This window comes from Hesperophylax consimilis, chromosome 16, assembly GCF_061612785.1.
Source record: "Hesperophylax consimilis isolate HC1 chromosome 16, BYU_Hcon_1.0, whole genome shotgun sequence".
In the NCBI taxonomy this organism is placed as follows: Eukaryota; Metazoa; Arthropoda; class Insecta; order Trichoptera; family Limnephilidae; genus Hesperophylax; species Hesperophylax consimilis.
The window spans coordinates 24,395,519-24,422,296 of record NC_142851.1 but is presented as its reverse complement, the minus strand read 5'-3'; the positions used below and the strand labels follow the sequence as shown (position 1 = coordinate 24,422,296).

General features: G+C 36.9%; 1 protein-coding gene across 7 annotated transcripts in view; it reads left to right on the top strand.

Moving 5' to 3' along the window:
* Ppn (proteoglycan-like sulfated glycoprotein papilin) overlaps nucleotides 1-26,778 on the top strand; it is a 206,263-nt gene that overhangs the window by 175,732 nt on the left and 3,753 nt on the right. For 4 of the 7 annotated variants that reach the window (XM_089641050.1, XM_089641049.1, XM_089641047.1 and 1 more), the window contains 28 exons: nucleotides 380-733; nucleotides 944-1,072; nucleotides 2,196-2,342; nucleotides 3,078-3,276; nucleotides 4,033-4,103; nucleotides 4,197-4,343; nucleotides 4,896-5,069; nucleotides 5,501-5,618; nucleotides 6,110-6,396; nucleotides 8,654-8,830; nucleotides 9,143-9,319; nucleotides 9,736-9,915; nucleotides 11,107-11,277; nucleotides 12,579-12,663; nucleotides 13,408-13,538; nucleotides 14,970-15,143; nucleotides 15,452-15,575; nucleotides 15,709-15,799; nucleotides 15,960-16,158; nucleotides 16,773-16,979; nucleotides 18,628-18,798; nucleotides 21,072-21,356; nucleotides 22,381-22,602; nucleotides 23,344-23,474; nucleotides 24,324-24,474; nucleotides 25,249-25,737; nucleotides 26,205-26,360; nucleotides 26,448-26,561. In XM_089641050.1, coding sequence (XP_089497176.1) covers nucleotides 380-733; nucleotides 944-1,072; nucleotides 2,196-2,342; nucleotides 3,078-3,276; nucleotides 4,033-4,103; nucleotides 4,197-4,343; nucleotides 4,896-5,069; nucleotides 5,501-5,618; nucleotides 6,110-6,396; nucleotides 8,654-8,830; nucleotides 9,143-9,319; nucleotides 9,736-9,915; nucleotides 11,107-11,277; nucleotides 12,579-12,663; nucleotides 13,408-13,538; nucleotides 14,970-15,143; nucleotides 15,452-15,575; nucleotides 15,709-15,799; nucleotides 15,960-16,158; nucleotides 16,773-16,979; nucleotides 18,628-18,798; nucleotides 21,072-21,356; nucleotides 22,381-22,602; nucleotides 23,344-23,474; nucleotides 24,324-24,474; nucleotides 25,249-25,737; nucleotides 26,205-26,360; nucleotides 26,448-26,561 — 5,061 coding nt within the window. The remainder of the gene's footprint in view (nucleotides 1-379; nucleotides 734-943; nucleotides 1,073-2,195; nucleotides 2,343-3,077; nucleotides 3,277-4,032; nucleotides 4,104-4,196; nucleotides 4,344-4,895; nucleotides 5,070-5,500; nucleotides 5,619-6,109; nucleotides 6,397-8,653; nucleotides 8,831-9,142; nucleotides 9,320-9,735; nucleotides 9,916-11,106; nucleotides 11,278-12,578; nucleotides 12,664-13,407; nucleotides 13,539-14,969; nucleotides 15,144-15,451; nucleotides 15,576-15,708; nucleotides 15,800-15,959; nucleotides 16,159-16,772; nucleotides 16,980-18,627; nucleotides 18,799-21,071; nucleotides 21,357-22,380; nucleotides 22,603-23,343; nucleotides 23,475-24,323; nucleotides 24,475-25,248; nucleotides 25,738-26,204; nucleotides 26,361-26,447; nucleotides 26,562-26,778) is intronic. The other 3 variants (XM_089641052.1, XM_089641051.1, XM_089641053.1) reach the window with 3 other exon arrangements.

Here is a 26,778-nt window from a genome sequence, read left to right as displayed (position 1 = left end):
AAGCTAAATCCATTTATTTGAAAGTGAAATATTGCGTATTAAGAGTGAAGCGGAATAGGAGAAAATTAATAAGGTTTTTAATCAGCGATTCCTGAGCATATTTGAAATAAAAATGTAATTTTCTTGTCCAATGATATTTTGGTCAGAAAAAAACTAAAAATATATGTGTAGCAGTGTAATTGATCAGTGGCAACGTGCGAATGTAAAACAAATTATCCGACTGCAAAACGACATCTACGTTTTTTACTCCAAATATTCTCACGAATCGCTGGTTAAAATCCATATGGTTTGTGCTGTTACACCCTGTATAGAGGTACATACATACAAACGTGATCATTTTTATTGGTGACTATAATATATTACACCATTGCTTTTGCAGACTCATCGTCAGGCAGCAGTAGTGATTCCTCTACTGATTCGACTGGTTCAACCGATTCAACTGAAGTGTCAAGCGATAGTTCAACTGATGGCTCCACAGATGCTTCAACTGATGGTTCCACAGATGCTTCAACTGGTGATTCAACAGAGTTTTCAACAGAGATTTCAACGGAGATTTCAACGGAGATTTCTACAGACAGCTCAACATTTGGTCCTACAGAAAGTTTGACTGACAGTTCATCTGACAGTTCTACAGATAGTTCTTCAGAATCTTCTTCTGACTCCTCTACAGATTTGTCAACAGACGAATCTTCAACCTTATCAGGATCAACTGATATCAGTTCCACTGATGAATGTAAGACATATTTACCGATAATAAAATTCTAATTTTTTAACCTAACAAAATTCAAATTTGAAAGGTTGAAAATCATTGCATTTGTAGGTATGTGTTCTAAAAAAATAATGTAAGTAATACAATTTAAAATTGCTCTGAATCTAAGAATTAGCAATTGTTACGTACATATTCATAAATTGATGTACTTATGTATAATGATTTGTTTTGCAGCCACTAGCGAAGGTTCGACAGAAGAGTCATCATCTGAAGGTTCCACCATTGAACAAAGCACTGACTTGACTGAGAGCACTTCAGAAGTATCAACAGAAACGGAAGACGGATACACCGAATCTAGCAGAAGTAAAACACATTCAAACCTTCTTTCCAAATCATCCCTTTATCATTACAAGATTTTTCTATAAATAGAATATTTAAGAAACTATGACAAAGCTTAGTTAACTTTCAATTTAATCTGATGTTGAACAGCAAAAATTCAGTTAAAAATACAGAAAATTAAACATTTCTTTCAGTAGAGATTTTCGCCTATTTTTTATGGTGGGTATTTTTTTTTTTTTTTTTTACATTAACTCCACACAGGAGGCCCTGAAGAAAATAATTTCCCTCAGGGCCTATGTCATCTTTGGGGATGCTGTGTGGAGGGTCTTTTTGTGGAGAGGAAAGAGTGAACATGGGTCTTGAAGAATCCCATGTTGTAGGAGGGAGGAAACACAGAGGCCGGCAGTTCATTCCACAGCCGAGCTGTTGAACTTAAGAACGAATCGTAGAAGCGACCCGTTCTCATGTGACAAATGTCAACCATGTACGTATGTTGGGCGCGCGTTTGGCGTGTATCCCGACTACGCACCAGTGCCGAAGGGATCAATGACGCTAGTTCCTCAGAGCATCTTCCATTGTAATACCGATAGAACAAGGACAGCATAACTACCTGACGCCTGTGCTCTAAAGATTGCAGTCCGTTTGTTAAGATGTCCGTATGTACAATAACAGTTTTTAAAGTTGACTTTGAAGAAATGTTTTCTATGAAATTAATGTCAGTGAAGTTTTACAAGCTTGTCAAAATAGCAGCCATCAACTGAGAGTCCCAACTGAAACCAGTGAGGATAAGGTATCCCTAATTGGGGTATGTCGTGAAACAGAATGTAGAGGGGAGGGGAACGAGATGGGGAAGGGAAAGGTGGCGAAGTACCTAGCTATTCAGATCTGGTCTTTCACCAGGAATACTGAGAGCATTTTCTACTAAGGAATGTGTCGCAAATATACTATTATATTAATTTAAATGAATTAATTGTGAAACAATACAAATTAACTAAATAAAATTTAATTGTGCATTTGGATTTGAATCCGTGGTCTTCAGATTCGTAGTCGAGAGCATTATCTTTAGTCATATATAGGCCAGCCTATATTAATGTATAAGTGCCACAGTCATTATAATAATAATAATCCATTTTATATTCTTTTTTAGGTTCATGGGGCTGGGGCACTAACACTGTCGGAGGAACCAAAGATGGCAAGAAGTGCAAGAGGAGGCCCAAGAAGTCATCTTGCCTCAAGTCAACATTCGGATGCTGCTTCGACAATAAGACAGCTGCTACTGGACCATTCGAGAAAGGTAATACATTTCTCTGTGCTTCTGGTGTTTCGTATGATGCCGGACATTACCATTCGCCATTGTTAGGTTTTATTAATCTGGTGCTTACATAACCCATTCTATCGATGTTTCTTAACCTGGGGATCAGTTATCAACTCTTCATGGTGTGATTATTGATATGAAGACAGTCGGCGAAGCTCTTGTAAGAATTCAGGCCTTATTCCTTTGATAGTAGCCTATTATACTTTGATCAAAAATAAAAATAAAAAACCACTCCCTAGTATTGGGCGAAATGCAGGACATACAAGAGGCAAGTGCGGCTTGGCAGGTTACCAACGAACATCAGTGAACTACTAATAAAACACGTCCTTTCTATTTCTATTGATTGGTGATTGCTGATGTTTCCTAGCTCCATGGCGTTGCTTGCCAGGTATTTGAGACTTCTAACCATAAAATTAGGACATTACACCATAAATGAACGGGTGTTTCTTCATCATCTTCACATGTTATATTCGGTCACCGGATAAAACAATCAGTGCTAAACAGAACATGATAAAAGAATAGGTTAGGTTAGGTTAAGTTCGTTGTTTTTTTGTTCCTTTTCTTCACTCTTCTTCAATGTTCTAAATTATATCCTAATAATTTATTATGGAAATGGAACCATTATATCATACAGCTATTAATTAGTGCAGCTGGAATAGAGGCTGATAAAGCCTTCCTAAAACGATTATAAACTGTTTTATATTTGCTGTCCAGATTGTCCCAACCCGGCTACCTGCAAAGTGAGCAAGCACGGCTGCTGTCCGGACGGCGTGTCGGCTGCCGCCGGAGCAGACGGCAAGGGCTGTCCCGTGTTGCCGTGCAACGAGACTCTGTTTGGATGCTGCTCTGACAAGAAGACTGCTGCACAAGGCAACAACCAGGACGGGTGCCCACCACCTTGCAAATCCTCCAAGTGAGACAATTAATTATATTAATTACTTACCCTCTTACTTATAAACACGGTGCAAATATAAACCGACGCCTAACGTCGGAACAGTGAAAAACTTGACTTATTATCACAGCATTTGTGTGGTTAAAATGTCCTTAAACCAGGCTTAAGGCGGGCTTCACCATACCAACGTTGAACCGGCGTAAAAGAAAAATAATTAGTAAGAAGATTAAACATTAAAACAATCACTATATGCGACACTATTTCAGTTACATTTATGTAAAGCATGTGTACATGGGAACGGATAACTATACTTAATAAATTCTTACACACTGGTTCACCGTTGGTATAGTTAAGCAGGCCTTAAGCCCAGTTTAAAGCCTTTTTAACCATACCCACCCCAAAGTAATAAATAGAGTAATAAGTAATGTTTTTCAAACCTCAGGCTCCATGTAATATTTATACTTATTTATGCGATTATAAGGGGAATTATGATGTGGGGGTTTTACTTTATTATTTTATTTACATTTAAATTTTGTTTTTAATAAAATATAATACAAACATATTATCTGGTAAGACAGTACAATATACAAAACCATGTAGGCGATCAAGAAGTTAAGTTTCTGTCAATTTCCCCGATTTCTGATGGCATAATTAAGCTGAAATTTAAATATGCAACGGTAAGGTTAACTTAACCTAGAGCTTGTTCAATGGACACGATTTGACCCTTAGAGTGCTTAAACTAAGGCAAAACACTTTAATGTTATGTTACGTTTACAGATATGGATGCTGCGCAGATGGAAAACAAGAAGCTACAGGAAAGAATAAGAAGGGATGCCCAGAATCTATCGGTTAGCACATTACATCATAAAAATAAATATATTTCCGATTTCAAGAATGTTTTCATCTTTCAAGATTTCTTACTAACTTATATGTTGGTTTAGTGACAACGACCAAAGCCCCGCCGGTGGACTGTTCCAAGAGCAAGCATGGATGTTGCGGAGACAACAGCACTGCGGCCAGCGGACCCGACAAGCAGGGATGTCCCTGTGAGATTAGCCAGCATGGCTGCTGTCCTGACCAGACTGCCGGTAACTTTCCTTATCCCTGTCACTTATATAGTGAAACTGTGTCGTAACATATTCAAAGGGACTGGTAAATACAATGAAACTCTCAGGGCTGTCAATGTAAATTTGGCTCATATTTTAACTTTCAATTTCAGTTGTCAAGGGACTAAACACTATACAATTTGTGTGAAAAACTACTCAGGTTTTATTGGATGTTTAAGATATTTATTTAAAAATTCTTACAAACAAAAGTCACATCAAACAATCTCAGATTGATGTTACTTGATTGGTACCCAAAATTTATAACAATTATTGTTGATCTACTTGAAAATAGTATTTCGACAATCAATTTGTGTAAAATACATAAAGAGTAAAATAGATTTTACGGCCATAAATTGGGGTATTATGAAATGTGGCGCTTCCTCCTCAGACACAACCTTGCAGTTTCCATCATCAGGACAGATTTGCAGACATGTAGATTGCGGAGGATCAATTAGATGGGGAATTATCTCTTTTTTATTAACATTCTAGAATGAAAAGGCAGTTCTTAAAATAATAAATTGTTTTATTTAATAGCTACTGGCCCGAATCAAGAGGGCTGCATCTTTATCTGCACCGGCACCACCTTTGGCTGCTGCCCCGACAAAGAAACTCCGGCCCACGGCCCCAACGGAGAAGGCTGCTGCATCTCTCAGGCCTACGGTTGCTGTCCAGATAACATTGTGCCAGCAAGAGGACCTGGATTCGAAGGTAAATATTATAATAATTATTATTGATAGAAAGCATTTTAAGGGTATATAGTGTAAAGCTTAGTTTATGGCTTCTAAGGAATGCTAAAATTATAAGATTGACCCTAATTCAGTACATCATTTAATTAATTACATTAACTACACACAGGAGGCCCAAGGGAAAATATTTTCCCTCAGCTCCTATGTTATCTTTGAAGATGCTGTGTGGAAAGAGAAAGAAGGTGGTCTATTACAGGTAATATACAAGGTGTCCTGGGGTAAAGTACACTAACTTCGGGATGTGCTTCCACATGATAGTACAAGTAAAAAAGATTTTTTTTCCAAATTCCAACGTTTTAAGGTTTATTCTTGTATGAAAAATATTTTTGGTTGATGATAATTTGATAATTAATAATTAATAATTTGACGTTTCCTGATGCATTTCCTTTGCAGGGTGTGGATGTCAATGGTCTCCATACGGCTGCTGCCCTGACAACACAACGACTGCTCGAGGATACAACAACGAGGGCTGCAGCTGTGAGCACACTCCCCACGGCTGCTGCCCCAACAAGTCAGTCATATTAGAAGCAATATTCCCATTATATACTACTCTAAGTCTTATTTACATTTTTACTATGGTCTTCTATAAAAAAATTGCAAATGAATTTGATGGGTTAGAATTTATGAGCATATTGCTGATTCTATTCAGACACGCTTACGTCAGACAGTTTTTCGATCTATTCAGAGATATTTCGTGAAACATGTGTATTTTATCATAATAAGGAGTCTAATTCACAGGAACTAGGGTTCTCCAATGGTAACTCCAATGCTACCTAATCAATTAAATCAACTAGTAAATTTTAAAGTTTTTTAAAATTTAATAAATATTCTATAATGGCAACATTCTTTAGAATTCTTAAAAGAAGTCTTCAAAAGGAACACTTCACAACCAAACACACACGGCTAAGTGCCATCGAGAATCTCCCATTCACAAATGCCCCGACCTATCACTCGTCTTTCTTTCCAGCATAATCCATATAATTACTACGCTTTCTCACTTAGATACACCCCGGCACTCGGTCCTAAATTCGAGGGCTGTGCATGTTACACATACCAGTTTGGTTGCTGCCCCGATGGCAAGAGAGTGGCTCGAGGGCCACGCGGTCAGGGCTGCAGCTGCCTGGAATCGGAGCATGGCTGCTGCTCTGATGAACAGACCCAGGCCCAGGGTCCGGAGAAGGAGGGCTGTGACTGCTCCTCCAGCAAATTCGGGTGCTGCCCTGATGGCCAGGCTGAGGCCACGGGACCGGAGTTTGAGGGATGTTTGGATAAACCCATCAATTTGCAAGGTAACCATTTCAACATATATACTTAACCTTCCTAACCTAACCTATCCTTAGTAACCTTCTTAACACATTTCTGGTGGGTATTTTTTGCACTGGTGCTACGCTGTCTCCGGGCGAAAATAAAGGTCCCGCGCGAATTACTTTAATTTGTTTTAAGTTCATATCGTTGAAAATAATTAAAAGGTTTTAATAAAAATTTCTACGTAGTAACTCAGCATACCCAAGCTATAAAAGTGCTAAACGAAAATCGAATATTATTTGAAATGCAACTCAATTAACCTTGTAATATGTTTATTACGCCTGTCGGTATTTGCCCATACCTGCTTTTTTAAATACACCCAACATCTCTCGCTCGCTTGCACATATGAGTTGAATGGATAGAGAAAGATATTCGAATCAGGTTTCACGGTCATAAAAACCCTTATTTCAGGAATTGAATTATTACAATAACAAATAATATACTATTCTTTTGTGGAAATACCGATGTAAATGAAAAGCACGAAGATAAATATAAAAAGAAGACTTGCATTACGATTCGATAATTATATAGTTGGGACCTTTACAAAGATATTGGTATGTAATATTCATATAAATTAATAATTATGTTTTTATAAACATTGAATAATTCCATCTTTTCTGCCATTGAAATCAGGCCGGCACAGAAGGTAGAACTACCCTTCCCGGCGTTAAGCATCAATCGACCAAACGGGTAGAACTACTTTTCCCGGCTGAAGTGCGTTAACACACTTGTGCGGGAAAGGAAGTTCTACCTGTTTGATCTACTGGTGCTCAACAGCGGGAAGGTTTTATAGTATTTTTTTTTTTAGTTGCAATTGCAAAGTTTGTACATGATGTTGGTATAAAGAATAATATAAATATAAATTCAATTTTTTTCACAGTCCTCCTGTAGTTTTATAAACTTTTTTACATATTTAGTTTCAAGTTGTCTTTATATCGTATTCCTAATATGTATTTGTAAGTTGAATATCACTTTGTTCTCTCAGCCATGTTTTTACTTTTGTTTTAAATATATTCGTTTCCATAATTTTTTTTTGGTTGATTTGGTAGAGCATTGTATAATTTCGTAGCATGGAATTTAATATTCCTCTGTCCATAAGATGTATTAAAACTTGGAGTAATCAGTATATTTTGGCTTGTTGCTCTGGTTGAGTATTTAGAAATCTTTTTTTAAAATTTGAAATAATTATTTTTGAAAAAAGTTTTTGTACATTGTAGACTTAAAAGTTTTTAAATATTTCTTTTGTCGGAGTTCTAACCGGAACTTTTAGAATTGTCTTTAGTACTGCTATTTGGGCTATGTAGAACCGCTCTGTGTGAGTGCTCAAGGCAGACCCCAAACCAGTTATTTTGTACTCTGTTAGCGATTGACACAAAGCGTTGTACACTTTTTGAATGTAGTTTATGTTGAGGATTTAGGGATGTTTCTAAAGAAGAATTATGTACGTGGTGAGTTTTTTTGTAATTACGTCAATGTGTGAGTTCCATCAGATATTTTCATCGATTTTGATTCTAAGATATGATGGTTTTGGAGTGTGCTATAGTGGGACAGAGGCATGATAAACCTTAATTATGTTGATAGATACCTTGGCATGTAATTTACCTAAAGTTAGATCTACCTTTAACGCTGGTTATACTTAAACAGAGTAAAAGGTATTGCTATCTGATAATTCTACATGAATATGGTATACCAATATCTTTAGAAAAGTCCCAGCTATAGTTTTATAGCGCAGGTAAAGTGAGTAACACCTAGAAATTTCTTCAAAATATGTACATTATTTTCGAAGATATAGCGATTTAAAGTTAACATTTCTAACTACGAACCTGCCTATATTACCTTCCTCTTCCGCCGTTCCGTCCCCTCCTCACTTCCTTCAGCCTCTCAACAAACCGCAATTGTATTATTTACCCCATAGCGCCAATGGCTTTGTGCAGTTGGGACTCTTAAGTGGTGTTCGCATAAAAAGAGTTGTGTTTGAAACTTCCACAGTGACTTGCCTTTGTTGAGTATAATATTATTTGTGTGATCATATAAAAAATCGACATATTTATCTAAGCAGCTTTGAACATCGCTAATATGGGTATTGCGATTATCAGTGCAAAATAAATATAGCTAAAAATGTTATTTTTGAACGAAAACTAAAATAAACACATTTTTACTAATATTTGCAGATGACAAGTTATGTTATATGAGGCTTATTTAGTGATTGCATGTAATTACTGATATGTTCTTCTCGTTCAGCTGCCTGCTCCCTGGAAAAGGAGCGCGGGCCGTGCCGAGGCTTCAAGGTGAAGTGGTACTACGACACGGTGTACGGTGGCTGCTCCCGCTTCTGGTACGGAGACTGCGAGGGCAACGGAAATAGGTTCAACTCCAAGGAGGAGTGCTCAGACGTCTGTGTTGAGCCCGTGGGAAAGGGTGAGTCTCAATCATCATTCTTTTGTTGACAGTGTCCTTTTGATGTCCATGTCTTTTCGATGATAGTGTCCTTTTGATGACCGTGTCCTTTTGACAGTCAAGGGCACCCACCACTTTCCCGAACCGCTTTTGAGCACCAGATGGGTCCCTCTAACGGTTTTCACATCAAGATTTAACCTTTTTTTAAACGGAGGTTCTATTAAGTGATTCTAAAATACTAAAGTACTTTTGATGACAGCATCCTTTTGAAGACAGCATTCTTTTACATTTTGTAATAGTACTGCTCATTATTTTGATGAATTTGTTCCACAGACATCTGCAAGCTGCCTAAGATGAAAGGTCCTTGTGAAAACTACAACCCAACCTGGTACTTTGACACGGAGAGGAAGCAGTGTGGTCAGTTCTTCTATGGAGGCTGCCTTGGTAACAACAACAGGTTCCCCAGTCGCGAGGACTGCCAGAAGCAGTGCGAGGATATCAAACCCGAAGGTTTCTATGTTATTCATTAATCAATTATCTTATTAATATGGTGCTTCGTTTTTAGCTGTAAGGAATTTTGTTCGTCCCACTGTTGAGTTTGGCAGCCATTCCTTGTCTGGAGCCACGAAAATTTTTGACTGTGCAGAAAGGGATAGTCCATTTCATAAATTTCTTTATCTTAGTGAAAGGATTGCGGTCTTTAGAACATTAGGCAGCATTTATGTACATGTTCGACCGGTTTCGAGCCAAGCTATCTGCAATTGTGTAGTCTGTTGGCATTAAATTCATATTGCTATTTTTCCACATCATTGACAATATTAGTGCAAGTTTATAAATAAATAGACCCTTTATTAATGCAGATAATCTAACACATTCCATAAAGCAATTGCATACATAAAAATGTTTAACATTGATTATTTCCCCAGACGTATGTGTCTTGGAGACGGACCCCGGCCAATGTAGCGGCAACTTCACCCGCTGGTCTTTCAACGCCGAGAGCCGCAGCTGCCAGCCCTTCACCTGGGGAGGTTGCCAGGGCAATGACAATAGATTCATCTCGGAGTCTGCCTGCATTCTGCAGTGCGATACTCCCGGAAAAGCGAAAGGTTTGGACACTGATAAAAAAAGCAAATTAACTCATACAAAGTTTGATACTTTTAAAATACATTTATCAAAATTTTACCTGTTTCAAATTCTCGTCATATTTCTTGAACATCAAATGGTCGATCAGCGCCATTTTGAATTTTCGACAGTTGAATTGTCCTCTTAAACACTGATTCTCGGTGCGTCTTTTCAACAAATTGTGATTATCTGACAAAGCAATCATGACCTTTGTACTAAAGCCAAAATGATATTAACATCTGCAAAAGACAATTTGATGTTCATCAAATGTGACAAGAGTTTAAAACAATCCAACTTAAGATTGCATCGTTTGCTCTAAGTAAAAATAATAGAATGTGCAACTAATTGATTAAAAATGCTAAAATAACATGAATCCTGTGATGAAAAGTACACTAAAGCAATCAGGATTTAAAACAAGAAACTTTCTTTCTTTGTGAAAGATTAACGCCAGCCATTTATAACCTACTTTTATATAAATGCATTATAGATGCATACATGCATTTCATTACTTACAACAAATGTAACTATTTTATTTACAATAAAATACTGCTATTTTTCTAAAATGCCTAAAATACGTACCTGCGCATTAAGAAGCTTCACCTTTTTTTGAAAATAAAATAACATGCATTTTTAATCAAGTCTTCTAATAAAGGTGAAGGAAATTTATGCCTACAGAACTTCTTCACACTTTACGTTTAGTACATTTCTATAGTACAAACTTAATTATTAATATTGCATTCTTTAACTTTTCTAATTTTCAGAGTATTACAAAATAATTCCTAACAAAACTGTATGCTTTGCACGTAAAAGACAACATTTTCTCAATAGAACTTATTTACATTATATCTTGACAACAGATAATTTAATGTAAATTAGGTACAATCCAAAATAATAATTTCAACATCAAAAGTATTGTGTTGTTTGATTTTTGAGGTAATTTGTCATATTATGCTTCCCATTTCAGAGATCCTTGCAGTTTGCACAATCTGCTCTGTTGATGGATGGTTATTTTATGGCATAATACAGCAAAAGTCAAACATCGCACAATACGAAAGACGTGTGGATCGGGCTTTATATGTATTATCAATTTGCGTTCACATCTGTGTGAATAAATAATTTTTAAATGAGAAAATGTGGTCTTGTATGACTTGATGTGGTGTTGGTTGGCTATGTAGACATGTGCCTGCTCCCCCGTTCTGCTGGAAACTGCACCCAGAAGCTGTCTAAGTGGTTCTTTGATCCAGCCGAGAACCGCTGCATGCCATTCTACTACACAGGTTGCAATGGCAACACCAACCAGTTTGACAGTGAGGAGCAGTGCGACCAGAAGTGTCCTAAAGTAGTCGGTGAGTTGATGATTTGCTGACTGTTGGTTTATGACCGTTCTCAATCAGATCAGAAGTGTCTCAAAGTAGTTGATGTCTTGCTGACTGTTGACTTGTGACAGTTCTCGATCGAACCAGAAGTGTCTCAAAGTAGTCGGTGAGTTGATGTCTCGCTGACTATTTACTTGTGACAGTTCCAAGGAGGTGGAGATCAACTAATTTAATAAATCCAATCATGCAGAGAACTCTGCTCATATTACTACATCATCTGCTGCGAGAAAACCATGTTTGTCGGTCAATTCATGAATATATTCCTTTATATTTTAAACCATTTTTAATCCTTCAATTCTTTCGATCTTTATTTATTGGTTGTGGCAGATCACAATTTAATAGTATTCTTCTTCTGGTGCACTCTCCTATCGGAGGTTGGCTATCATTGGGGCAAATTTCATTCTGCAAGCTACAGCCCGGAACCTAACCTAACTTGAGGTACATTAGAAGCCTGGTTCCAGTTAACAATATTCTTACTATCAACCCTTTCAGTTCTATCGGTCCTCCCAATCTTTTCAAAATAGGTTTCTATTGGATCTCTTCTTGTGACAAACCACTAATTAGCCTAAACTATCCTAAGTTTAGATGTTGTATAATCCTGGTTTTGCTTAGTAATATTGCAGATCCTTTCAGTCCTTTTCTTTCGATCTGATTTAAAAAAATCTTTTAATTCCTTTCTTGTGATAAACCATTACTTAACCTAACCTATGGAATACAATTGAACTCCACTTCAACTCTCAACAGCAAAGGATAAAAATAAACATAAATTTACTAAAATTTATCAATTTTTTCACGATTTGCCCAAACGAACCTTATTTTGAAATTATTTCAGCTTTCTATTGTTGCAACACTGATTTGGGTAAGTGACAAAAAATAAAGTAGGTACCCCCCTGCGCCTGTTAATTAATAACAAATTGCACAACACTGTAAACGGTGATGGAATGCCAAACTGATTAATAATTAATAACTTTATAACAGATTAATAATATAACCTACTAAAATATCACACAAGATATTTCTAATCAATTCATATTACACAAGTAAGTACCTACTCTTGTAAAGATGTAGATTTTAAACAATATTATTAACTATGTATTATTGATTTGAATGTTTGTATTATTTTTGGTTGAAGTAGTTCAGGAATATGGCCAGAAAGGCCTTGTTCAGTTTATTAAATATTGAATCAAGCAATTTTTCAAACATAAAAAATAATTGTAATGAGGCCATTGATGAACAAATCTGTGTAACTAACAGTACGTTATTTTATATAGAACAAGACATCTGCACATTGCCGTCAGCTACCGGGGAGTGTGCCGAGTACAGGGAGAAATGGTTCTATGACTCCGCAGAAAAGAGGTTTGTTCAATATTCGTACGAAAACAGCACATAATACATGTTTAAAACAATTCTTTCATGTGTTAAGTAGTCAGGCGATCAATATCACTTATTAACGTGCTTTCGTCATTGACAATATGTTTGACTTTGCGGACGTCTGCAGAAACATAACCTAAAGTACATAAATAAAGTGATAATCTTTGGATTTTTATTTCCTCAATTTTGGATACTTGCGATATAAGTAAAGAAAATCTCATTCAGCAATGAAATCTCATTCAGCAATGAAATCTCATTCAGCAATGAAATCTCATTCAGCAATGAAATCTCATTCAGCAATGAAATCTCATTCAGCAATGAAATCTCATTCAGCAATGAAATCATTCCGCTGCGTCAATGTCACTTGTATGTGGTGTCTGTATGCTCAATCAAAATACACATCATTCCCCCGTCAATGGGAAGTCTCAATTGTCAATCGCTTCAATTGCCTCAGTAAAGATCAATTAGCAATAATTGTCAATTAAAGATGTAGATTGACTCAACTATTGATCATCTTCAGGGCGTATTAGAAAGTCTGGCACAGCTCAATATGCTTTGGATGAATAGAGTTCGATACTCATAATGGGTGCCGGCTTGACACCACGTTGTGTTAAGTGAAAGGGTTACATTGTGGAATTATTAATCTTGTCAATCGCATTTTATTTTTAAAATAGGTACATAAATATAAATAATAATCCTATATAAATTGATTGTTTTTTTGATGCACAGGTGTCGCCAGTTCTACTACGGAGGATGTGGAGGTAATACCAATAACTTCCCCACGGAGCAAGAGTGCGAAGCGCGCTGCAGTGAGCGTGAGGTCACCACCACCGTCCAGCCTGAGCAAACATACGGTCAAGGTATACTCAATAAAATACAATGAAGTTTTCATAAAACCTTATTACCACAGCAGTAGACTGGCAATGTTATTCAAACAACAATATTTAACAGCTATAATTGAGTCCTGCTTGAAAACTATAAAATGAAAACAGTAATGCAGCAGCAGGGGCGAATCTAACAGTCAGCATTTCAGAAAATGCTGACTGGGCCCCTACCTACTGGGCCCCTGCCTATTGGGTCCCACCGTGGCCCCCTTGGCCCCTTGTGCATCGAAAAAATAGAAAAATCAACCCACGCATTGCCAATGCATAATATAATATGTTCTGAAATACATTTCATGATATGCAGTGAATATAGCAAAATGCGTGACGACGATACGGTTAACGTCCACAGTCCACTTGAAAGCTCTATATAATTGATTAAAAAAAAACTGTATTTTTGGGTATTAGTTATTTTGGCGTCAAATCCAAAATTATGTTTTGTATGAAAGAGGCAAGCAGCCATTCCTCATAAATTAAATTTTTTGGTTAAAAATAGATTTCTCCCCCTTCTTGGAAACGTTTGCTGACTGCCTTTTGAGTCTTAGATCCGCCTCTGTGCGGCAGCTCAAAACCTTATTTTCTAGCTGACAATATTATTGCCATAACAACATAACACTAGAGGTTATCCACCGCTTACCCGCCCTGGTATAAGTAACAGATGGTTACTCCTTCAGGGCTCTCAAAAGGACTCTAATTTTTTTTTTTTTTAACGACTCTACATTTATTATAAAATGAATCTAGACCTCCAATGTCCCTACATAGTGGTTAGGCTGCAGGATGCCTACAATATTACACAAAAACACAAATAACAATATTAAAATATGTACAGGTATAGTAAAATAAAATAGGCCAAAAAATAATACAGGACGAAATAACTGCTTAAAGCCTAGGCCATCTGTAGAGAAAGAAAAAAAAAGAAAGGAAACACATATACATTCATGTTTATATTGTAGGAATCTACATTTTAATCTTGAATCTACATAACAACATAACAGTCCAAAATTGAGTTTGAGATCCAAATTCTGCATTAAAACTTTACAATAACACTAATATTGTGGCAATTCATATCAATATCTTTTGGCTGACAATTTTAACGCCACAAAAATATTTTGACATTGTAATGTCAGTATACTTTCAACAGTAATGTGGCAACCCAAAATCAGGATCCTATAGCTGACATTTATCGCCAGAACAATAGCGAGAGAGCGCAGTAACTTCTAGCTGACAACATTATTTCCACAACAATCTTGTGGCGAATTAAATATGTTTTCCGCATATTTTAGCTGCCTGTAATTGGAATTTTAAACTTACCCAGATTCCTGTAGTAGAGACGTTGACCTAATTTATGCAGATATTTATGTGAGAACCTTTTTAAGCGGGTTTTAACACGTTTTATTTTCTTTTCCACAGAAATCTGCTTCCTCCCTATTGACCCCAGGCCTTGCCCAGTCACCCAGCCCCGCTGGTTCTACGACAGTTCCGATGGAGTGTGCAAACAGTTTAGGTACGGTAACTGCCAGTCCAGGAACCAGAACAACTTCCGCGACAGGGAAGACTGCGAAGCTCATTGCTCCACTGCTCAAGGTAAGTGGGGTATACAGTACCAAAATAAATATTACAAGACAAAATTAATAACACGCATTGTACTTTTTTTTCAATTCAATTATTCCATAAATATTTTCTTTGTATTGGTGTTACTTATTTCGACACAGGAAAGTGATACATATTGCCACCAGAATATTGGTATGTTCTTTATTCACTCGAGCAATGGGTGTTCGGTTTTCGATTTGACTAATCGATTTAATTAATATCATTCCTCAAATATTAACTTCTATATACAGGAGTTGGTAGAGACAAGATGGGACTAACGTGTAATATGTATTTATGTTTAGATCTGTGTCAGCTTCCAATGGCCGTTGGTCCGTGTGATAACTCAGTGACTCAGTGGTTCTACGACAAGAACACAGATTCCTGTAGTCAGTTCGCTTATGGAGGATGTGAAGGAAATGGAAACAGGTAATTATCAAAACTAAGATATTTATGTAAGTACCTATGATATGTAGTTATGTTTGTTGTATGGAAAAGTAATGTGGTGAAAGTTTGAATAAGTATGATTTTAGTTACTCAAGGTTAATTAATTTGATTTTAGGTTCAATGTTAAGAACGAATGTGAAGAGAGGTGCAAACAAGGACCGATCGAACCAGAAGTCGACCCCAATGTCATTTCTCCGGCTACACCGGTAATTTTATTTATTTATTTATACCCATATAACATTAGGAAAAATAATATTTAAATAAGAACATGAAAGAAAATATTATTAGACCAAAAGGGTTAATATTTTACAAAAAAATATGATACATATAGGTAATTTACTAATTAAGATATTGGTTAATTTTCAGCGTCCCCAGGATGCCCTGCCTGATGTGTGCCTGGAGCCCCTGGCTACGGGCGACTGCCGAGAGAGCCTGTCAGTGTGGGCCTACGACCCCAGCACCGGGCGCTGCGCCAACTTCCTGTACAGCGGCTGCGGCGGCAATGGGAACCGCTTCCTGTCTGAGGAGCAGTGCGAGAGGCAGTGCGGACAGTTCCGCAGGATCGGTGAGGATAAATTATTTGTTAATAAGTGAAGAAAAACAACACATAAAACAAACCTAATCTAATTAACCAACCATCACGCCGTTTCTCTGCAGGAGTTGGCTTAGAGGCTAGACCACCAAAAACTCTGTCTCTGTACACACTCCTTACTTCATTCACATTCACATATCGTCTCATACATAGATACACTTCTATTATTCTGACGCTTGACATAACCCGATTGGATTTCAATCACTTGATCTCTTCATGTTTTCCTTGGGTGCCCCTGAATTCTTCTACCATTCACTTCCACCTCATATTTTCATTATATTCCTTTCTTTGTTCATATGCTCGACATGCTTAAACCATCCAAACATTCCTTTATTAATCTTAACTATTATGCCTTGCATTCTTTCTGTAAAAAAAAGGCCTAACCTAACCTAAACTAACCCAAGCTAATCTATTCTTTCATCATATTCTGTTTTGTCACTGTTCTGATTTGTTTGTATACCCTTATTCATTGGCAAAGTAAAGGATTCAAAGTTTGCAAAATCTCTGACGGTATCCATGGGGATAGATAGACCGTAGTAGGTAACATGTGTATTTTATCATGCTAATAAATAATTAATATTTCCCAGAGGTGTGTCGCTACCCCAAAGACGTGGGTAACTGCAAGGCCAACTTCCAGAAGTACTACTTCGACGAGGAACAGCAGCAGTGCCTGGAGTTCGTGTGGGGCGGTTGCGGCGGGGCACCCAACCGCTTCAGCAGCCAGGCCGAGTGTACTGCCGTGTGTGTCGACCACCGCGAGCTGCCGCCAGACACGCCAGTGCAGACCGATGAAGGTACAATAATTATCTATTTGTTATATTACTGAAAACAACAAATAAAAATTTGCACTAAGTGCCAAAAAACTGAAACTGAGCTATGGGGATTTAGTGAAGAAACCGAAAATATCTGTTTATTATCTTCTTCATGGCTATGTTTTACAATATTTCATCATTTTTATGACATATTTTATCTTAGTGCCTATTTGTTAATTTTTTTATTCAATTATGAATTTAATTAATAATATCTTTAAATCTACACTAAAAAATGATTCCTTACAGGATAAAGATGATTCATGAACTTAAAAATCTTATATGGCGTGAGACCATTGTCGGGCAAGATTATATAAGTCCAAAAGAAGATGTTAGATGATAGGACGACAAAAATTGTGAGAGTGTGGGTGCCCCAGGGCTGGAGGCTATTGGCCAGGGATCACGCAAGTGGAGGCCGAACTCCACTATCAATAATGTTGAATTTACCTGTGTGAAGGATGTTTGCTGATTAACAGCTTCAAACTGCAATAATTGACTTAATTTAGTGATGAATTCAGTGATAATTGACTTCTGATTCATTGATTATCAGAAGCAATGCAGTTACTAGAACACTGAAGGGAAACTGTTGATCGGAACGACATTGGAAAGGGAATTTAAATAGCTAGCTTTCGGATATGATGATGTGCAGTGAAACCAGCACTCATGAAATAAAGGAATCTTCTTTTAGATTAGTAACTGCCAGAACAATGTTGATAAAATCTTGCACACTCCAGTTGGAGTTCTTCTTCTTACCTGTGATGGGAGAGTTGTATGTCAAAATTGTATGTTGAGGTTAATCAACGGTATCGGCAGTCACATGAATCAATACAGATATGCCCTCTGTAAGAAAATAATCTTCTAAGAAGTGTTCAGTGGTGTCATAATTAATAATCCTGTTTTAATAGGGCTATGTGATTACCGCATAAGAGTTTCAACTGTGCCGAGTTAGTGGAACTGTTATTTTCCCAATTTGAGAAATTTGTGATTACGTGTTCATAAAAGGAGTTTTTTTTACAGTATAGGGTGATTAGCCCAACAACGAACCCTCCTCTTTTATCCCGGCACATATAGTGTACATATTGTTAGAGAGAAGATCAAACTTTTAAATAGCAATTTATTCACAATATGTGTAACTTATACTATCAAATTCTGGGACTAAACCAAATCCACAATATAAACTAATATCAGGTTGGTATTTTATTTCAATTCTTTCTATTCTCTTGATTCAATTCTATTGTACCAGTGTTTTCACATTCATTCAAATATTTAAAAAATACACAATATGTATACATATTTTGACCGGTCAGTGGCTGAGCTGGTATCGCGTTTCCAGGCGTAGTGTGTTCAATTCTTCGGCTGGCGAAGTCCTCCATCACAACACAAGCAACACTTTTCCGCTTACTGTGGTGGTAGTAGGAGGTTTTTAAATATTGTCAGGTTATTTGTAACCCGGGAATTTCTTTCAATAAAAAAACAAAAAAACACATAGGTATACTTCACGCACTAACACTTACATTTTAAGTTGACTGTTTCACTAAAATAAATGATAATACTGAGTTATATTATTTTTAGGCATTTCTTTTCTGCACATTCTTCATCTGCATAATATTTTGATCCTTCTACCTTCCCCTAGCGATTTGCAAACTGCAGGTTGACACGGGCAACTGCGTGGGTGCGTATTTCCGCCGATACTACTACAGCGAGGAGTACGGAAGTTGCCTCGCATTTATTTACACTGGCTGCGGGGGCAACTCTAACAACTTCAAGTCCATTCAGGCTTGCACACAAACCTGCGCACCACAACGTTAGTTCAATTGCGAAGTTAACGCACGCCTGGTCTGTCAAATGATTGGCCTTCATGCACCGCCAGTGTTGTACAGCACAAGAATTATTATTTTTACCACACTAAAATGTTGCTTTATGCATCCAGTTCTTTGTTGCACCAATGTTTAAAAAAAAATAGTTTATTTCCATCAATAGGAGATATTTTTATGTATATAATATATGTATGTTTGCTTGATGAACAAAGCTTTTTTCATACGATGTATGTAATATAATAAATAAATATGATGGTTTTCCAAGTGTTTTGCACAATTTGTACATAAATTTATTGAATCAATTGTGATTTGAAAATGCTATATTGATTTATGTCAATGTATTATTATGTGTGTTGCTTATATATGTATTATAAATTACATTATGCCTACTATTTTATTCTACGGACATAAAAAAATCATATTATTATACATATTTAATATCTGACATATATATTTGAAGACATGTAATAAAATAGGGCCTAAGCAGAGGCGGCTCTAGGAATCCACACGTAGTAGGTCATTTGAAGGAATCTAACTAATCTTTATTTGTAGATATGTAGTTAATCTTAATTTATATCAATTGGTAGGTAGGTACGTCATGAGTCTGCGACTCAAAATACATATTATTTTAATATAGTAAATTGGAAATAACTACACAATCCATGTACTTACGGCAAATTATTTTACGTTTTAATATAGTTGTGCACGACATTAAAGTAAATAAAATAAGAGTTTGAAACGCCCGTCCGCAGTATCCAAATATACTGAGTGCAAAGCTAAGAGTATGGTGATTCCGTGGTGCTAAACGACGTGTGGTTTATCAATTCCATTTAAATTTAGTCGTGCAATTCTATTTGACAGTGATATTTTAAGTTTTTTGTTTTGTTTCATTATTCAGTTTTATTCTACATCGATAACGACATAAAGAATTATTCTAAGCCTTTCCCGAACTGCAGTTGATAAACAACCATTGTTCCACACACGACAAGCATGTAAAATGAAAAACCAGCATAATATGTTTATGTCACCATCTCTTTAAAACATGTAATATTCATTATGCTGTCTCCCTCACAGCAATGACCTAAGCATTCCTAAGCTTTCTTCGGTACCTAATTTTTACTTAGACGAAAGACATAGTGCCATCTCGTTTATTCTATGGCACGCAGAGAATTTATTCTATGGCACATAGAGACAGAAGATGCCAAAGACGGGACATTCTTTGAATTGACCCAGCGAATCGCGTGGACTGGTGAATGAAAGGTTCTATTAGAGACAACAGATGTCACTGCTCGTCACTCACCGCCGCCGCTTGCAGCTGTTTCTCGGTACATTTCAAATAAATTAAGAATAAGACCAGTTGTTTTGATGCACATAATTTATTATTATTGTTGTCTTATAATTTTGGGGGGTCAAACACCAATTGACCTAAGGGAAGAACCGCCCTTGGGCATAAGTTCCAGATAAATGATAAAAGTTTCAATTACAGTTGAAAAAGTTTAATTTTTAAAAAATGATTACCTACTAGAGTCCCAACTACTCCCTGCTAGCTAGTCAGTGATTATAGTATCCCTATCTACAGTATCTACCACTCTGATAGTATCTAGGGAGAGTATCTACCAATTGTCTATTGTAGTATGGAGCAAAAGGCCCATCCTGTTACACCCTGACAAAATAAAGCAATTCCTCGTTGTGCTTGCAAAAACGGCTATGTGCCAGATATCAGCAAAACGTTTTCTCAAACAAAAATTTCTAAAAAAATCAAGGAGTCGGTCTCAATCTCTGCAATGTACAAAAGTTTAATCTTTATCGCACAATACTCATTAGAAAGTTGTTTTTTGACACATTTGAATAAAAAAGTTGGAAGTTTTTTGTTTTCCTGTAAAATTTGGTAAAACTCACATAGTCGGTCTTGTACTTGCAATGATCAATTATTTTTAATTTAGGTTATTGGCGTAGGCATATAGAAAATTTTCACATACTCAACTCAAAAAAATTATTTCTCGGTGTTACTTAAGTGTCTTCATTTTTATTTCTTTTTGTTTCTTACACTATACTTCTTTTCCTCTGTGGTCATTGTTTTGTATGTCTATAAAATTGTTACTGTAATATATATGTATCCTTTTTGTATCTTTACACTTACTTACATTGTTTCAAAATGTGTCACGTGATGGGATAGATTGCGTTGAAAAGGCCTGCTTTGCGAAGGTTAAAAAAATACAAATCTATTCGTCACGATCTAAACTGTTTTGTACGTTTCCAGATTCAAACGAGATTGACGTGGACACGCGCTTCGATAAGGAGGTAACCGAAGAACCGGAGCCACCGCGCCAGGAGGTGAACCCATGCCAGCAGTACCAGGACCACTGCGCCGGGCTGCGCTGCCCCTACGGAGACATCAGGTCTGTTCAGCAGGACGGCTGCGAGAGGTGCGACTGCAGCGATCCTTGCACCAGAACCCGGTGTGAAGAAGGAAGCCGATGCGTTGTTGACTTCTACAGAGACAGAGTTACTGGAGAGACCAAGTTCACTCCAGTGTGCAGACAGGGTGAGAACCTTTTCCATTCATCAATATAATTTAATTTTAATTTCACCCTATAACTAGACCTTACTAAAGAGAACCTATATTTGTAAAGAGCATATTTTAAGGAAAGGAAGGATTGAACTCAGTTTTAAGGCGAAGCACTACGTAGTAATGCAAAATCATGTGTTTTTATTTGGAAAACTTGATCGCTTAGAAATACTTTAGATGCTTTGTTTAAATACTGCGAGTAGAACACATCTCAGCATTTGAAAGAATCCAGCCTTTGTATAAGCCCAGAAAAAAATAATTATCAGACAACTGCTTAAAAGTTCAAATTCTCCTACTCAACCCATCATAGGTTATGGTTTTATTGTACTGTGGCAAATTAAGTTCTTTAAATAAAATAATAATTATAATAATTTTTCGGTGTTTTTTTTTTCTTGCATGAATCAAAACAGGCAGCCGGTGTGAAGCGGGAATTTAAACCTTATCACCATCTATATAAGGAGTGTTATTCCTAGCGGCCTGATTCCAAATGTTACGCAATGTGGTGCATCGCGTTAAAGAGATCCTTGTTGTAGAAGGAAGTTTGGTGTGTGTCCTGGCTGTGCACTGGGCACCATCATAAAATTTGTTGTTTAGAACAATTTCCATTGGAATACCGGTGGAATAAATACAGCATTCCTCTGTATAATATTTGTGTTTTGTTGATAGAAAGGCACAATGAAATATCGACTCCGTTAGATAGTATAATCTTCAAAGTACAACTGGTATGACGATAAAATACCTTTCATCTGTGTTGTACATTCATTAGAGTTATGCATTCACTATTAATCTTCAACCTATGTTCATTACACTACCTAATATCGAAGATTGGATCTCAGCCAGTAAGATGAGGGAACCAAACAGATTTCCCTTTCTTGCGTAGTGACATAATAGTAGTAAGTTAGATAATAATATTATGATAGCCGAAACCTAACCTAACCCGACTCAATTTACCTATACTAATTTTATTATTGATGAAAGCCAAACATTTATTTCCTTCCAGACATCAAAGCAGGAGAATGCCCTGAAGTTGCCGAGGAGATGGACGAAAACGCCATTGCTCCATCCGGAGACCGATGTGACCGCGAGTGCAACACTGACGCAGATTGCTCCGCGGAACTCAAGTGCTGCCGGCGTGGCTGCAGCCTGGCCTGCGTCAGGCCTGTGGAGCACTACGAGCCCGCCTACACGGTGCAACCCACGCAGTTCAACTATCCTCCAGGAGGTACTTGTATTTCTCATTGTAACCTCATTGTAATGTTATGCTTGTCAGCTGATCACAAACGGATCTAGAATCGGCGTTTAATGGGGTATTTTCTAATATCAAAAACAGAAAAAATTACTCTGAATGGCCATTTGATGACAATTTTACATTTGAATTTTTGTGAAACACCCCAACCATCTAGAAATATAAAGTGGCAATTTGTTTCTATTCTTCATCAAAATCGTTCAATTTTCTTTGTCTTTGGGAAATTCAGTCTATCAAGATTGTTGTCAAACCTTCCTTCCACACTTCTACCTGTCTTCAGTCAACCTGAAATGTTTTTATTATATCCTACTGCATCTCTTCCACCTTCCATGAGTGTTTTCAGTATACATTCAACACTTGTCGCTCCGTATATACTTTCTGTGTTGTGTTGTCTCAGTACTTGCTTGTTTGTGGCCCGTGCTGTCCATGGCAAGATCAGTAATCTTCTGTACATTCAGATTTCAAAAGCCTCAATTTGGTTCATTGAATTAGACTTTTCGTTGCCTGCAAATGTAATTCACCAGGACTTTTTACTTAACAATATGTTAATACGAATGTATACTTGTAATAAAACAATTATTGTGGTAAAGTAAATTCTTGTTATGTGCATATGTTAAAATATAATGTAAAATATGTATGTAATTTGTTTCATATTATGTACATATGTACCACTTAATTTGTTGCTAGATAATATCAAAATCTTATCTTTTCTCTCAGCCGAACCCCCAAGGATTGACGACACTGTGGATCGTGAAGTATCGGGGGGGGAAGGAAATGTGGCCACCTTGCGCTGCCTCGTCTATGGAAACCCTCCTCCTTCCATCACTTGGAAGAAAGATTCCATCGATGTGAGTATACAACTAAAATGTGTATGTTATTACCATGTACGTTTATTAACGCCATTAAATGGCCAATCCAGGATGACTTACGCGGTGATGTTACATACGCCGTCATCTTCGATACGCGGTGATGTTACATACACGGTGATATTGCATACCCAGTGATGTTACATACGCGGTGATGTTACATACGCTGTGATGGATTGCCGTCGACGACATCACATATTAACTTAAGGGGGATGTTAAATTTACTAAACAGTTTTGATGTATCAATTATGGTTTAAAAAGCGAGTTATCTTCTAAATAAATCCAAAATAGTTTGGTATATTCTGTTGGAGGCAAAAAAATCTGAATTTTTTTTTTGTCCTCCGCTGCTCATCTTACTAGGGAATTCCTGTGTTGAGATGAGCAGCTTTACAATTATATTTAATCAAATAAGTAAATTACATAATACATACATGGATGGATTATATCGAATATGGGCTTTCTTAGGTGATTTATGACAGGAGCTATGATATGGGTAATCCAAAATCACGCTAGTATGGAATTTTTGAACATTTTCTTGAATAGATTTAACGAACATATAATTTATATATTTTCACTAAGCATATTATAAAGCAACAGGCATAACAATAAGAAAAACTCCTTTGTCCAAAGGATGTTCTGGTATTCACCTGCTGATACATTAATGAAAAACCCAATCTAGTGTTACGCACTTGTTGTGATCTTTTGGTTAAAACAAACTTCTTTCAAGTTTGTCCTTAATTTGTTTCACAGTTATTAGTCCATCCCTTTATCAGAGGAATTCATACAATAGATTGACTATAACAGTATGTGTGTTTTTTTTATCTTACATAGATTGACGGCAAATCTGGTCGCCACCGAATAACGACTGACGGATCTCTTCACATCATATCTCTATACAGAAACGATACCGGTGTTTACATCTGCATCGCTAACAATGGCATTGGACCCTCAGTGCAAAAAGAAATCAGGCTCCAAGTCAGCGGTGAGTCAATAATCATGTCTTAATTATGACTCAATAATGAGGTGAATGGATTTCTGTATCGCTGAAATTAATTAACAATTATGTTGAATTATCGTCTGGTGTTGGTAACTTTGCACATACTTAAAACTTAATATGCATTTTGATGTAATGATGTAATTTTGTTTTAACATTTTTTACTGAAAACTTTCTTAACATTCTTTGCACTATTTGAGAGCATGGAAGTGACTTAAAATTATGTCAATGCCAGAAATAGTGTTGATACAGCAGGAGTAGGTGGTTGTAAGGCACTACATATTAACTTTTCACCAATTTTATGGGTTAAATCTCGGGTTGAGAGCCTCTGAACGTACCTCTTAATATGAATGTTGTGTAATTTATTAAAACTACTATGTACTAATTATTTTCATCAATCTGTATGTAACCAAGGAGTTAAAAAAAAATGAAGACTAATTGGCCTAACATAGTGAAATTAAGTTTTTGCTTTTTTGAAGATGTTAGATATTGCCGTCCAGGGTTCGATCCCCATTCTGTGTACTTTGGCAGTCAAAACTAGATTTCAGTACACTTAAAAAAAAAAATTCACAATTTATTAGTATGTAAATATGTTTTCAATTTCTACTTCAACCCTTTGGACGCCAAATCAACTAAGTCTCCTTTTTTTATAAACAAAATTAAAAAATGCTGTGTATTGGTTTGAACTCCTTGGTTTGTGGCTAGCATAAATGTTTCTTTAACCTAACCCTTGTTGCGCGCGCATGCTATTTGTCACTAAAGATCCCACACCTCACGCTGCTGACGTTATACCCGGGGAAGAACGTGTGGTGGAAACCCTTGGCAATCCTCTGATCCTGCGCTGCTCCGCCTACGGCTGGCCGTCCCCGACCGTTCAATGGTGGCAAGGAGAAACTATGCTGCCCATCGACAGTCAAGATTATGAACAAAGACGAGATCACTCTTTACTGATCCGATCTCTGCAAATCACGCAACTTGGAGAATATGCTTGTCAAGCGTATAACGGTATTGGGAAACCGGGATCGTGGAAGATCGTGGTACAGGCTGTGAGGCCGTTGAACGCGATTGACCCAATATATGAGGCATTCAGCCGCTTTCTGGTGGCGGCTCCAACACATTCTTTAGTGATTGTAACCCCGAGACCGCACCGAACTTACTACGCTTCTCCTTCCCCATCGCCGACACCGGAAGAACCTTCACCAGAAATCAACATTCCAGAAATTCCAAGAGAACCAGATGTATTGTACACCGGTATGTAATAAATACTAGTCATTCTAATAATGTAATGATTCTATTTTTCAGAAAATTATGTTGAAATCACGGTACAAAAATATGGGTGGTCGGTTTATTTTCTTGATTTCAATATGCTTTGGTAGTATTATTTGCAATGTGCGTTTTAATAAAAAATGATTATTTCCGTTTGGTTATGGCCATTTCTTTGCATGGTATGAAGTTAGTGTTATTATGTACAATAACCATTTATGTTCCCTAGCTTCTAAATTTAATAAAATTTAGACAATTTAATAGATTTTGTGAGGTATCTGACAACAGTTATGTTGTAGTAATTGTTTTAACCCTAATACACTTTATGAATATTATATTGTTTATTACTTACAAGAAAACAAACAACAATAACAAGTATAAATGACATAATTAAGTGTCATAATAAAATAAAATGGGGAGCAAAATACTAATGTTTGTATGTTATATATATATAGTCCCCGTGTCTGTGAACCTGACCCTGACTCAGCGCTCCTTCCCCGTGGGTTCGGACCTCTCTCTCCTATGCTCCGTTGAAGGCTATCCACTCCCGGAGGTTACATGGTTGAGGGACAATATTCCCCTGTCCACCGGAGGAAGGATCGATATTTCTGGTGAGTTATACACACATGTATTGTATCAATTGATTATGTCATATGTAAATTGACACAGATAAATTAATGTATTCCTTCTTATTTCAGAGAGCAATCGGTTAACCGTGTACCGAGTGAACACAACAGACTCTGGCACTTACAACTGCACCGCCCGCAATCTCTACAGTTCTGCGTACGCTTCCGTCTCCATCAATGTAGAAGGTAACCCTCATCAAAGTGATTATTAATTAGACAATAGAACGATGGCTAATCATATTTAGGTCTCAACGCTCTAGACCTTGAGCCCACGGCTGTCTAAATTTAGGTAGACGGTTTTCGCTAATTTATTTTTATGATTTTTTTTATAAAACTTGCAAATATGGGATAAACAATGAAATATTGGTGGATTCCAAACGCCAGTAAGCAGATTATATGCTTC